Source organism: Dermacentor silvarum, chromosome 4 (genome assembly GCF_013339745.2).
Source record: "Dermacentor silvarum isolate Dsil-2018 chromosome 4, BIME_Dsil_1.4, whole genome shotgun sequence".
NCBI classification, from domain to species: Eukaryota; Metazoa; Arthropoda; class Arachnida; order Ixodida; family Ixodidae; genus Dermacentor; species Dermacentor silvarum.
The window spans coordinates 53,495,925-53,508,915 of NC_051157.2; the positions used below are offsets into that span (position 1 = coordinate 53,495,925).

General features: G+C 47.9%; 1 protein-coding gene and 1 non-coding gene across 4 annotated transcripts; both read right to left on the reverse strand.

Annotated features, from left to right (window-relative positions):
* Positions 1-3,013: 3,013 nt before the first annotated feature.
* On the reverse strand, positions 3,014-8,914 carry LOC119450050 (uncharacterized). Of its 3 annotated transcripts, none has more exons than XM_049665608.1 (4): positions 8,413-8,914; positions 6,831-6,974; positions 4,265-5,528; positions 3,014-3,407 (listed from the first exon to the last, which is right to left on the reverse strand). In XM_049665608.1, the coding sequence occupies exons 1-4, from the start codon at positions 8,588-8,590 to the stop codon at positions 3,104-3,106; spliced, it is 1,890 nt and encodes a 629-aa protein (XP_049521565.1). In that variant the 5' UTR covers positions 8,591-8,914; the 3' UTR covers positions 3,014-3,103. The 3 variants fall into 3 exon arrangements, with proteins under 3 accessions (XP_049521565.1, XP_049521567.1, XP_049521566.1); XM_049665609.1 differs by having other exon boundaries at positions 3,200-3,397; positions 8,413-8,913; XM_049665610.1 differs by lacking the exon at positions 8,413-8,914 and having other exon boundaries at positions 3,021-3,407; positions 6,848-7,576.
* Trnal-cag (transfer RNA leucine (anticodon CAG)) lies at positions 5,951-6,034 on the reverse strand. Its single transcript has one exon. It is a non-coding gene; the product is annotated as a tRNA-Leu (tRNA).
* Positions 8,915-12,991: the final 4,077 nt, after the last annotated feature.

Consider the following 12,991-nt stretch of genomic DNA (forward strand, 5'->3'; position numbering starts at 1 on the left):
GCAATGCCGGACGTGCGCAGGCAAATGCGCATTCTCATTATTTTTAATCGACAGCTCATGTTCCCTTGCACGAACGTTGACACACCGCCCAGTTTGCCCTACGTACGTCTTTCCACATGATAGCGGAATTTCGTACACAACGCCAACCGCGCATTTTACGTAGGGCGGCTCGTGCTTTTTGCCGCATCCTCCAGGATTCTTCTTGTTAATCGCACAAATCCTCGGGCAGAGCCCAGCGAGCTTACGCGGGGCTGAAAAAACAATTGGCACAGCGTGCCTACTCGCAACCTTCTTCAAATTATGAGAGGTGCGATGTATGTAGGGCAACACTTCAGGACGGCTCCAGCACTGCAGCCCAGTTTCTGCACCAGCACGGGCTGCTTTCGACTCTCGCAGAAGAACCTCTGCAACTGCCGTAACTACCGTGCAAGGGTAACCGGCATCCAACACACTCCGAACCTGGACATTAAAACTGTCCTGCATAGCATGTGGGCATGATTTCCTGAGCGCGGAACCCAGACAAAGTTTCACAATTCCCCGCTTGACGAGCTTAGACTGCGCAGAATCATATGGCAATAATGCCTTTTGCGCTCGGGGATTATAAGACCAACAAACATGATCATTTAAAAACCGAAGCCGTTATCAAAGTTTTTATGTATGTTGTGTATGTTTTTATGTATCAAAGACGTGATCAAAGTTTTTATTTATGTTGACGACTTTTTAATACTTTTAAAGAAACCACCTGTTTTTACCTTATACAAGTCTGTTGATGCAATTCTTGACGCCTTTCGGCAGTATGGGAAGAAACTGGCCTTCACACATGAAATCCCTTTTAATGACTCGCTGCAGTTTTTAGATCTACGGCTTCGGTTTTTAAATGATCATGTTTGTTGGTCTTATAATCCCCGAGCGCAAAAGGCATTGTTGCCATATGATTCTGCGCAGTCTAAGCTCGTCAAGCGGGGAATTGTGAAACTTTGTCTGGGTTCCGCGCTCAGGAAATCGTGCCCACATGCTATGCAGGATAGTTTTAATGTCCAGGTTCGGCGTGTGTTGGATGCCGGTTACCCTTGCACGGTAGTTACGGCAGTTGCAGAGGTTCTTCTGCGAGAATCGAAAGCAGCCCGTGCTGGTGCAGAAACTGGGCTGCAGTGCTGGAGCCGTCCTGAAGTTTTGCCCTACATACATCGCACCTCTCATAATTTGATGAAGGTTGCGAGTAGGCACGCTGTGCCAATTGTTTTTTCAGCCCCGCGTAAGCTCGCTGGGCTCTGCCCGAGGATTTGTGCGATTAACAAGAAGAATCCTGGAGGATGCGGCAAAAAGCACGAGCCGCCCTACGTAAAATGCGCGGTTGGCGTTGTGTACGAAATTCCGCTATCATGTGGAAAGACGTACGTAGGGCAAACTGGGCGGTGTGTCAACGTTCGTGCAAGGGAACATGAGCTGTCGATTAAAAATAATGAGAATGCGCATTTGCCTGCGCACGTCCGGCATTGCATGTGTGTACCAAATTTCCGAGGCATCAAAATTTTGGGCAAAAGCCGTGATACTACTGCCCGTGAACTGTTGGAAGCCTTTCATATTTCGTCAAAAGGAGATGGCTGTATAACTGATACTTCAATTTCTTTAAAAGAAACTGAGATGATGTTCTTGCGCGGCACGTTGTAAGTGTGTCATGTGATCACCGCTGCTGTACCTACGTCATTCAGAGTATATATTGACAACGCAGGAAAAAATAAAGTCAGTTGAAAGTTTGCGCTCGTCCCCGTCTACTTCTGTGTCCGTGTTTTTTTTTTTTGTTTTTGCACATAACCATTTCCTTTGCAAACTTATTGTTTCTCATTAGGGACTGTTTAAGGCTCTAGGCGGCTAATTAGTTAGTTTGTTTTTGTTTGCTTGTTACAGGGCAACCTGTTCTCGCGATAGGCTGTGCCTACACCTTTTTTTATAAGTGCCGCCACCTAGCTGTGTGCACTAGTGATTACTTCATTCTTCTCCTTATCTTTTATATGCTATTTATAATTTATCGCCAATAAAAGGTTACGAACCAGCAAACTTCTCCCATTAACTTTGTTCTTACTTTATCCTCTCTCTCCCTTTCCTTTTTTTTTCTCTTCAGGTCATTTGGGTGAGCTTAGTAAATTTCTTTGGCAATTAGGTGCTCACGTTGTTGGGGCGTCATCTAAAGCACTGCTATCTCTAGTTTTCAGGTGTATGGTCGCTTCCCTTACAGTAGATGGCCTAATTACAAGACGTTACGAGAAGTCATGGTTTTTGGGAGAGAACTAAGAAATGATAAAGTTTGTCCCTTTGGTATATTGCAAGCGTTTCTTTCTCTCTCTTAAAAGATATGTTGAAGGAAATGATGGCATCTTTTAAAAGTGTCAGTTGCGCCTCTTCTCTGAGATAAGAAAAGCAAAGAAAAAAAAAGAAACGCGAAACAGCTGCAATTAAATGTGGCGCTGCATGTCTGAATACGGTGTATCTTCAGAGTAACAATTGCGGATATCACTGCGCAGAAGACAAGGAGCAATTGAGATGTCATCCCTGGATTGCTCGGTGGAATTTTTGTATGGTATGCGCTTCTTTGTTCATTTATCGCCTTCTGCAGGCGCAAGTTCCCAGCAATGTGCTCTTGATTACGTATTGCGGCGCCAAGAGTTGATTACTACAGCAGTCGCGTGCTCAATTTCAATGACCATTGAAAGCAAAGACGGCAATTGAAATGCGCTTGCCTAATTGGCTCCTTTGTACGAGCTTGCAGAGGGGAGGCAGTATACGGCTTGCGGATTTCATTGGTCTTTGATTTCAATGGCCCTTGAAAGTGCGCGTGGTACCGCGTTGTAAACCTCGTTTGCAGCTCGCGATTGTTCTTTCTATGCGTACGTGTGCCGTGTGCCCTTGCACAGTGGTTCTGGTACGTGCGACGCTGCAATGCGCCCTCGAAGTGTTATGAACACCCGGAGTCTTTCACTGCAGCTCAGTTCTTTTCCTTCCTTCCTCAAGACTATACGCATGCGCACAACGTGAAGGTGCGGAGGGTCCCCTGACAAAACATGCTGATTTAAAATCCACAGTATACGTGTCTTTCCACCTGCTATCAGCCTCGCGCAGCAGTGCGCATGCTGCTTCTTGACTGCGCGAGAAAAACAAGCAATCGCATATCCCCTGTAGCATTCGCGTTCAATTCGACAACTTCTGATAATTCATGATGGCGACAACAAGTACCAATACGATGTGCTGAGGCAGCACTCTGATTCTGTACACGCTTTATTCTTTGTGTCGGTTTCGACAGCACTTTTCTCGCACGGTAACGTAAGTCCAGCGCATTGCGGAGAGAGCGCTGCATGTACCGGTCAGAAGGAACAGGCCCGAATAGTTTCCCAGCTTGTCTCTGAAGTAACCTGCATGATGACACAAACGCTTAGCGTCAGTACGCAAGGCGTAGTAAGAGAAAGAGGGAAGCAGGATTCGGGAGGAAGGCGGAGAGATTAACGAGGAGAGAACGCGTATCTTGCGCTCACTCTTGCATTGGCACTCGCATTACAAGTCTTGTACTGGCAAGAGTGGGACTTGCCAATGAACCTAGGAAAGTTGGAAAATGGAAAGCACAAGAACGCATGAGATCACAGAAAGAATGCGCGCTGGAGTGTAAGGGTCGGGAGCACAAGTGAATTGACCGCCTTCTGTTGTGACAGTGGAGGGACAAGAACATTCCAGATCAACCGCTTCAGAAATTGTCAGTCCTCTACTTGGAAGTCAGTACAGCTGCGAATTGCCAGCTCTGAGCACGAAATGAAGGAACTTAAGGTGGCGTCAAAAAAGGACTGAAATATGCATTCTGGAAAACTAGTAATCAGTAAATGGGGTAGAAGCCTAGGCAACTCATAAGGCGAATGCATTTAGAAAGGTAATCAGCAGCTTTCCCCGAACAAGGGCCATCGCATTGCTGACTATTGAACTTATGCAAATTAGGCAAAACATCAGAAAGAAAGTAATTTGGCTATCTTATGCCCAGGAATTTTGGACAGTGCCCCTTCGGCAATTTGTTGAGCTACAACAACGTAACTCAATGGGCAGCGTTTTCAAAAATTCAGTTTCAGAAGATCGACCGAGTTTCAACTGCCCATTAAGTTACGCTGGCGTATTGTGGCGAAGTTCAACAGATTGCGGAAAGGGTAATGTCCAAAATTCCTGGGCATGTTAACACAAAAGGTGCGTTATCAACATGTACAAATAGCTTTTAATATACTTCCTTTACCTGCACTTGCCTGTTAGAGAGGGTCTTGGCAGTCCCGTTAGTCCCACTAAGAATGAGCTTAGTCCGTAGGCAACACTGAAGCGACCAATGTCCACCACCTCCATGTACAACACCGGAATCAATGGCAGCGTCGAACCGTTGCACCAGCCCGCCACACCGGACACAATCAGGAGCACGACGTACGAGTCACCAAACGCGAAGCAAAAGTTAGCGGCCGCCCAGACCGACATGCAGAAAGCCATCAGCGCGTTCCTGGACAAAAATTTTCTGTCTGTGATCCATCCTGAAGTGAGCCTGGCCGTAAGGTCCATGCCTGTGTACGCCGAGATCAAAGTGAGCGCCCTCCATCTGTGTATGCCATGGTCCATGGCGAAGTCGATGATAACCGTAGAAAACGTCATTGCATTTGTGACGATAACGACTTTGGACAGGACCACAACGTAGTACTTGGCGAGCGCGAGGAAACTGAACAGTTCTTTGGCCGCCAGCAGTGTGGACTTGGCACCTCCGGAAGTCCTCTGCGCTGCTTCCGCAGGGTGCACTTCCGCAGCAGTTATTGAGAGCTTGCTGGAAGACTGCTCTGCACTAAGCGTTTTCTTCGCTTTATGAACATGAAACGGAAACGACGCACCATTTCGGCACGCGTCCTCGTTAGGCGTAACGTAATCTTCGCGAAGAATATTTCGGATGGGAACGGCTGCATCCACTGACAAGTTAGCTCGCCTTTTAGTGTTGGGGGAATCTCGTCCGCAAATGACGTTTTCTTTCCCATTCAGACAGCGTGTGCTGCATTCGATCACGCGCACGTTTTCTGTCGAGGTGCTTCCGTCGGCAGTTTCGCTTGGCTGAAATCCCGCATTTTCCACGCCGCTCTTCAAGCTGTACTTCGGGATGGCTGACTCCTCATTTTTACGGCGCAGCGTACTGGTGGTTTCTGATAACACGCGCGCTGCCTCCGCAGTGCCAGAGTTTTTAATGTTCTGTTTAGTGACTTCCCCAGACTCCTGTGCAGACTGAGCTGACTGTTTTGGCGCTGGTATCCGCTGCAGTAGCGTTCCAGCAGTTGCGTTTAGTAAGGTTCCGCCTGCGAGCAAGAATGCACCCCGGAAGCCGAACTCGTCGAAGAAGAACTGAACTGTGGGCGGAAAGATGAGACCGCCCACGGAGAAGCCGGCCATGTTGAGTCCAGATGCAACAGCTCGATACTTGGTGAAGTGCTGGTTGATCACCGTGCTTGACAGGGAGAGCTGGCCGACGCTTAGCCCTGGACAGATCAACGACAAAAAGCACTGAGACCTTGTCGGCACCATAGAGTTCCGTTTGAATACTTGCATCAGCACGTACCTAGATTGTACTATAGCTCTATAAACTTTGAAACCGACACCGTTATTATTACGGTGCTGGCGGTCGTTTGGAAATCAAAAACACGTTTCTATATATGCTCTATGAAGCCACGTGCTATGCAATTATTGCACGGCACTTTTCGCGACTTACCCCGAAATCAAATTATTGCAATGTTTCGTTGCAGTATATATAACGGCATCAGATCGCAATTGTTTGAGATAACCCACATATACGACCAAAGTGGTGAACTCGGAAAACACAGTGCAGGTTTTCGATAGAAGTGTTCCTAACAACTGACGTTGCAAACAAGTACCAATAAAAAAAGAATGAGCAAAAAAAATGTGTCAGAAGTGGGATTCGAACCCACGCCCGGAAGACCGGACTGCGACCTGAACGCAGCGCCTTAGACCGCTCGGCCATCCTGACAAGACAAAATCCAGGGCTCACGATCTGCTAGTAAAGAAATACGAACGCGTGCCAAGGATTGTAGGTCACGAGAGCACATGCATTTGTCGAAGTGACCTTGACAGCTGAAGGTGTTAATCCACACCTCTGTTACGTGAGTGGCAAAACACACAAAAGAAAGAAGAAAGAGAAGAAAAAAATTACACCATCTTCCCGTAGGGGAAACCTGAGTAGTATGCGAAGCAGCCATGGGGTCGACTCAAGTTCCCATTAGTTTTCAGATCGGCCTGTCACCGCTGCCGTTTCGTGGCAGCGGCTCGAGCCCTCTTCTCCGCGGCGCTGTTCACGGCGCTGACACTGGCGTTGACGCTGGCGCTGTCCGTGGCACTCATCGCGGCGTTGCGGGAGGAGAATGAAAGGACGAAGTGAATGATGATGAGTGGGCGAAGCACCTGGGGATCATTCGGGCAAAACGCCGGAAGCGTTCTCCGGAAGCCGGAAGCTGTCTTCCGGAACAGGAAGCGGAACCGGAAGCGGAACCGGAAGCGGAAGCGGAAGTGGATGCCGCACGGCGGAGGGAGGGAGTGACATAGCCCCAAGCATAAGATGCTTCGCATCTAAAACTTGTTCAGGGGAGTAATGTCTTAGACGCAACACTACGTCCTCCTGTCACCTGCAGTACCAACAGTCACGAGTGGAACTCTACACCTACCATCATCCGTATTTCCAATCTAATCAGCAGCGGGCATACTTCGTTTGATAAGGCAACGATGCGTGCGAACGCACCATCACGAACGCTGGCTAAGTAAACTATTACCGTAAACGACGCCGTACAGGAGGGCAAGGTAGGTGACCCCGGTGGCAAAGAAGCACAAGGACACCGCGATACCAGCAACAAGGCAGGCGGTGAAGGTGATCTTCCACACGACCACGTGCCTCGCAAGAATGCCTGCTATCAGGGCTGGAAATAAACAACAGTTTCTGTGTTAGCAACTCTTCCAAGTGACACAGGGAATCTTTGTCAATGATAACACCGACGAACACGTGACATCCACGGCTCTCGCGATAGCGTCTGCAAAAGCGAAGCTCTACAAAACTGTAACATGTATCTTGTGATACCGTGCGAGACCGGGAAACTGCTCTCGACACCTCTGAAGGGCGGGGACACAGTTTGTGTGTCACCTGCGTTGACTTTTTTTCACGAGTGAAGATACAGTGAAGAAGCTTCGCACCCAATCTACACTGCTGTGGAGTTGATCATAGCACGTCGGCTAGACTTTGTGACTTTTCTGTGGGCCTGTGAGTGGCAATGCTCATGACCTGGTGTGTAAACGGCTTTCGCTTGTGCCTAAACTTGAGCTCAACATTGGTAGCCACGAATTCGGCCAGTGTCAACAATCCATACGCGTAGCAGGCCACTATACGTAACATATTCGACCAAAGAGTTTCAAGTCCAGAATGCTTAAGAAAATAGCGCAAACATGCATGTTTTACCGCCGACGCACCGGCATAGCAATAGAAAGTACTTGCGGCTTTAACCTCAAGTGAGAAGTCATGTACCTGCGGCACATAATACCAATACCAATGCTGTTGTGCACAACAACTATCGCATATATGTGGTCTACATTCTTCCCGCTTTATCTTCTGCTTTGCGCAACGATAAGTCGGCGCGTCAATTTTACGTCAGTATTAGTGAGCTTAAGCATAGCCCTACTGCTACAACGTTAACGCCACCACCTCGATGGCTTGCCAGCTCTGCGCGTTCAGGCGTGGCTAATCTATAGCACGTGCAGAACCAGCAGGTGGCTGCCTGGAACTGATCAATCAATCAATCAATCAATCAATCAATCAATCAATCAGTAAAATAACCTAAATTTCGCCAAAACTTCACCGAAACAGAACATTTACAGTGAAAAAGGTGACCGGGAAAAAACTTCCTAATGAAAGCTTGACAGCGAGCCTCAGCCACCCTTTGTGAAGACAGGGTACAGCACTCATAATCTTTAGCGTAACAAACTGTAAGAAAAATAGGCAAACATATAGTGTGATCTCAAACAATTGTTACACACTCGCAGATTTGCAGTGGTAATGGTAGAGTGACATAGCCCGTTGCTGAAACATTCTATATACGTTGTTGAAACACGTACCACGTGGTTTCCTCTTCACTCGGTATAGCTATAAAGAACAAACTTCGGGCAGCATTACATACAGCCTTCTCAGGCTCAGCATAATACGCACGCTGCGACCCCAGATGACACCGCTCCGAAAGTCCGTCGAAAACAAATTCATTGCGGTTGCTACTTAAGACAGCCGCCAAACCTATAGAGCTATGCATACGCATGTACTACATTCATTCCGCGCATACGTTATAATATAGCAGAGGTATACATCAGTGTCACCTGCAGTAAAGTAGCATGTAGCTGCCAGGGTTACCGGCCAGGAGGCTTCTTCTCGAGTCGTCTGGAACGTCTCGATGATGCTCACATACACGACGGCTGTGGAGCGGATCATGGCGAACGAGAAGACGTTGACCCAGCAGCAGCCGACTGCCACGAGCCAGCTCCTCGGAGAGTCCATGGCGCGATTGCTACGCGGTCGGCGCCGATCGTTGTTTCAGTGCGGGCCCGTTCGCTTTATGGCGTTTACCGCTTATCTCCATCCTTGACAAGAACACAAAGGCCACACAATGTTGTCTGCTCGGTCATGTATGCGTGTATACCGGAATAACATCAGCTGGCAGTGAAAGTGCTAGAAGAATATCTCACTCGGGAACTAGTTCGCACAGCAACGTGTTCTTGCGAAATAGTTAGTAGCACAAATAGTTAGAACAAAAAACTCGCATGCGTGCGTTATACTGTGAAGCGAACTACACTTACGGATGTGTTCACATTTTATTGTTCAGAGTTTGAATTTTGAAAAGGTCCCGGAACAACGAAAAAAAAAAAAGATTTAGTAGATCTATTGAAATCTTAGCAGGCATACACCGAGATCACTTTCAGCTGAGAGCAAATACCTAAAGGCACGCGTGGATTCATAAATAAATTGCTTAGATTACGCTGTACTATTCACAGAGATAACTCAAGTCTGTTCAAGTTGACTTGAATACTTTTGTAAACTTTAACGAAGCACTCATCTGCTGGCCACCCATTATACCAAGATTCACAGAAATTTTATTAATATATTGTGGTTTGCAAGATTTTATAACGCTGGTGGTCTGGTCGCAAAATTCAAGGTAAGCTTTGGTCTCCATCATCTCCCCTATAGTATCAATCAATCAATCAATCAATCAATCAATCAATCAATCAATCAATCAATCAATCAATCAATCAACTTTATTTCCTTTGGATAGGAGAAGTACGGAACTAAAAGCTTGAGCAGCTTGACGAGGTCCCCACATCGTTACAGTTGGCAAAACAGCAGGATGACGGTCAGTCATGCACGAAGAGTTCACATAAATCGACGAATATTACATAAGATCGCGTAACACAAAATTTTGTAACAAAGCGCGAAGCAATAGAGCTCATTTTCACAGGCGTGAAATGGCATGAACATAAAAAGCAGCGATCGACAAAGTAGTCAGTCTTTTCCCATGAAGTGAAGGTCCAGTGTAGTTTCGGAGCTTACTTTGGTTGTCTAAATATATTTAAGGGTGCTCTTTAGTGTCCGCTTGGCTTACACTTTCGTCGATGAGTGCTAAATTCTAATATTGCGGTAGACACATTTTCTCATAGCAGTTCAGTCCTTCAAGGAAGAGCACAAGGTCTGCTGAACAACCGCAGAAACTGGGACCAGGCCGTTCGAGTTGCTCAACATTCAGTGGGGGAGAATATAGGGAACCGAGGGGCTTGATATTTTGTATAATTACAATCATAAGTGACAGATAATGAAGCTTGAGAAACCACAGAGTAAGTTAATTGCTGTGATTAATTGAGATATGTAGAAATGATAAGGTAAAGGAAAATTAAAGTGCCCGAAAAGACAGCTTGCCGCATGTGGGTACCGAATCTGTATCCCCGCATTACGCTTGCGGTGCTTTACCTATTTTTCTACCGCGGCGCTATCCCTCCGGCCATTTCCTTGGGTACTTCTATACAAGATTAGCCCTGGGTGTGTTGGCCAGCGCGGCTCACGGCCAAGGCAGTGCTGGGACGTGGAACATCTTTTCACCGAGAGTGTCACACTTGCTCAGACTTCATTATGCATCACTTCTTATGATGGTAACCAATAATTAGTGTTTAGAGAGATTACGTTGGGGCTAATTGGCTGCACGTGATGAATGAAAGACGCGCAGTAAGTGCACTAAGACACACACACACACACACACACACACACACACACACACACACACACACACACACACACACACACACACACACACACACACACACACACACACACACACACACACACACACACACACACACACACACACGCAGTTTCACTCGAAAGGCGAAGCATCAATTGCGATAGCAAATTAGGAGAGAGCTATACGGAGTAAGGATAGTAGTTTTATCAGCTGTATAAACTTGGACATGCAGCAGCACCAGCAACACGCAGAACTGTTGTCGACACCGTCGGCATTTTGCCCGCGTTCGCACCGAACGCGCGCAACTGTTGCCGGTGCCTCTGGGGGTGGCTAGGAGGTTTTCGACGAGATCAGAATGCGACACTCGTCAAGCTGCGTCGGAAATCTTACCCACCGTGTCACCTCGCAACGTTTTTATATAAATACGCATTTGCTGCCGCAGCTAAACGTCGCCTCCCCTCCCTCCCTCCCGTCCTCCCACGGCCTTTCACGCGACGGAAAAAGTCGCGTTTGCTCTCTATATATGGTGATTGTAAAGGAGGAAAGAGACGCTTAATTCTGCAGCCCTTCAGGGAGCACGGCGCAGAACGCGTGTTTGCTCTCCGCCGTGCGTTCGCTCTCCGTGAAAGCGCGCGTCCCTCGAGCCCTTTCACTCGCACATACTGCGTCCGGAGCGCGGCGACGATTTCATCGCCGTTGACGTCATTCGGAACCTCACGGCGACGGCGACGCCAACAGCAGAAATCCGCTTTGGGGTGTCCATATAATTGCTATCGCAATAAATGTCACAGGCCTGCACAGCACAAGCAGCACAGTCACAGCGTACGCTGGCGAACCGGCTCCATAGGAGCTTAATTTTCTGCACTAAGCCCTAAGGGCTCTTCACGGCGAAGTTTCTTCGCGTCGTTTTACAGAGAACGATTTGAACTGTCCACCCGGCGTCGACGGTGAGCTGTGGCTTGCGCCGCAACACGTCGGGCTCAGAACAGCGGTCTGCTGAGCCAGACGTCGCCTGGTTGCAGCCGCGCGCGTAGCTCTACGATTCGCTTCTTCAGCAGAGGTTCGTATCTTGCGAGGAGGCGCCATAGCGTGTGCCAAAGAGTGAACAGAGGCAACCATACTACGTGCTACAATGAAGTTATTTCACTCACTCACATGGTACACATGCCACATCCCTTGACCCGTGGCATGATGCGATGTTGTTGATGATGACGACGATGATGGTTTATTGGCATTCCCTTGGAAACGGGGCGGGTAAAATTGTCGGCCCTTCCACTCCGTGAAGATGGATGATTAGCGAAGCTTGTCCCTTTGTATACCTAACCGCCCGCTTTGTCATCAACTTTATGTTTACTGGAATGTGCCCTTGTTCTTCATCCTGCCTTAGAATCTCTTCATTCATTCATACTTGTGCCGCTCATCGGAGCGGATTACACTGATGAGGGACAAGTTGTTGTCGAACCACAAACTCTTGCGTTCGATGTCTCTAGTTTGCTCGGCGGCGTGGTTAGCAGCATCCGCCCGCCCATTGCCGCTTGCGGTTCTTCAAAATTAAATTGCTTCAAAATTAAATCTGCTCATACCCCCTTAAGCAATGGCTCATACCCCCGTAAGCGCGGCCTCCCCGTTACGACGACAGAAGAGAAGTGAAATTCTACGCTGGAATGATGAGCGGCAACGGAGCCAGCTATGGAACACGACAACGACGAACGAGGGAGCAATGGCACGAGCGCGTTCGCATGGTTGCGCCGAGGGGCGCCAACGTGCCAGCTATTGAAGAAGACGACAAAACTCGAGCCATTGCTGCTGATGATAGTTTTTTTTTTTTTTTGCGTACACGGACGCCACCGAAATCTGTACCTTATAACAAGCCTCACTTGAATAGTCACCTAGCCTACTTGAGTTAACTGGGTCCAGTTACATGCAGCATGCAACTTCTATATGCAAGTGTCAATGGTCGGGACACCTGGTGGAGAACATTACATCGCACAACTGCAATGTAATGTTCCCACGTATCGACGCTACGCGGCGCGCATGTCCCATCGCGTGACAAATGACACGATACGATGCAAATGATGATGATGCTAATTTCATGTCATTCCCTTTGAAACGGGACGGTGACAAGCAGTCACCTAGCTTGCTTGATTTAATCAGGTATGCTATACATGTTTTTCATTCTTGCATTTTTATATACATCTCCTTAATCTTCTTTTTCTTCCTCAAACCTTCTTTAACTGCATTGTATCGCTACCTGTAGATCTGCTACATGGCGTGCCACCTGGTGCAACAAAACGCTAATGCAATGCAAACTGTGCACGTATCGACGCTACGTGGTGCGCATGTCACATCACGTGTTTCCTAGCGCGCTAGGGCGCGTTTATAGGGTATTTTTGCGTTTCAAGCTAGCAAAAGTTGGCGTGGCTCAATGGTAGAGTAGCCGACTGTGAGTAGCGGGTACTGCGAATTTTTTTCCTCGTTCCCGGCAATAGCTGCTACGGACACCGGACACCACCGGCGGCGGCGGTGGACACCATCGCCACCAGAAACGGCTACTGGAAGGAGCCCATAACAGCTTATGCTGTAAAAAACGCACACACGCACAAAGGACACGAACACTGCAAGTCTTTGTGCTCTTTGTGGCGTTCTATTGTACATTTAAAGCGAGTATTTCG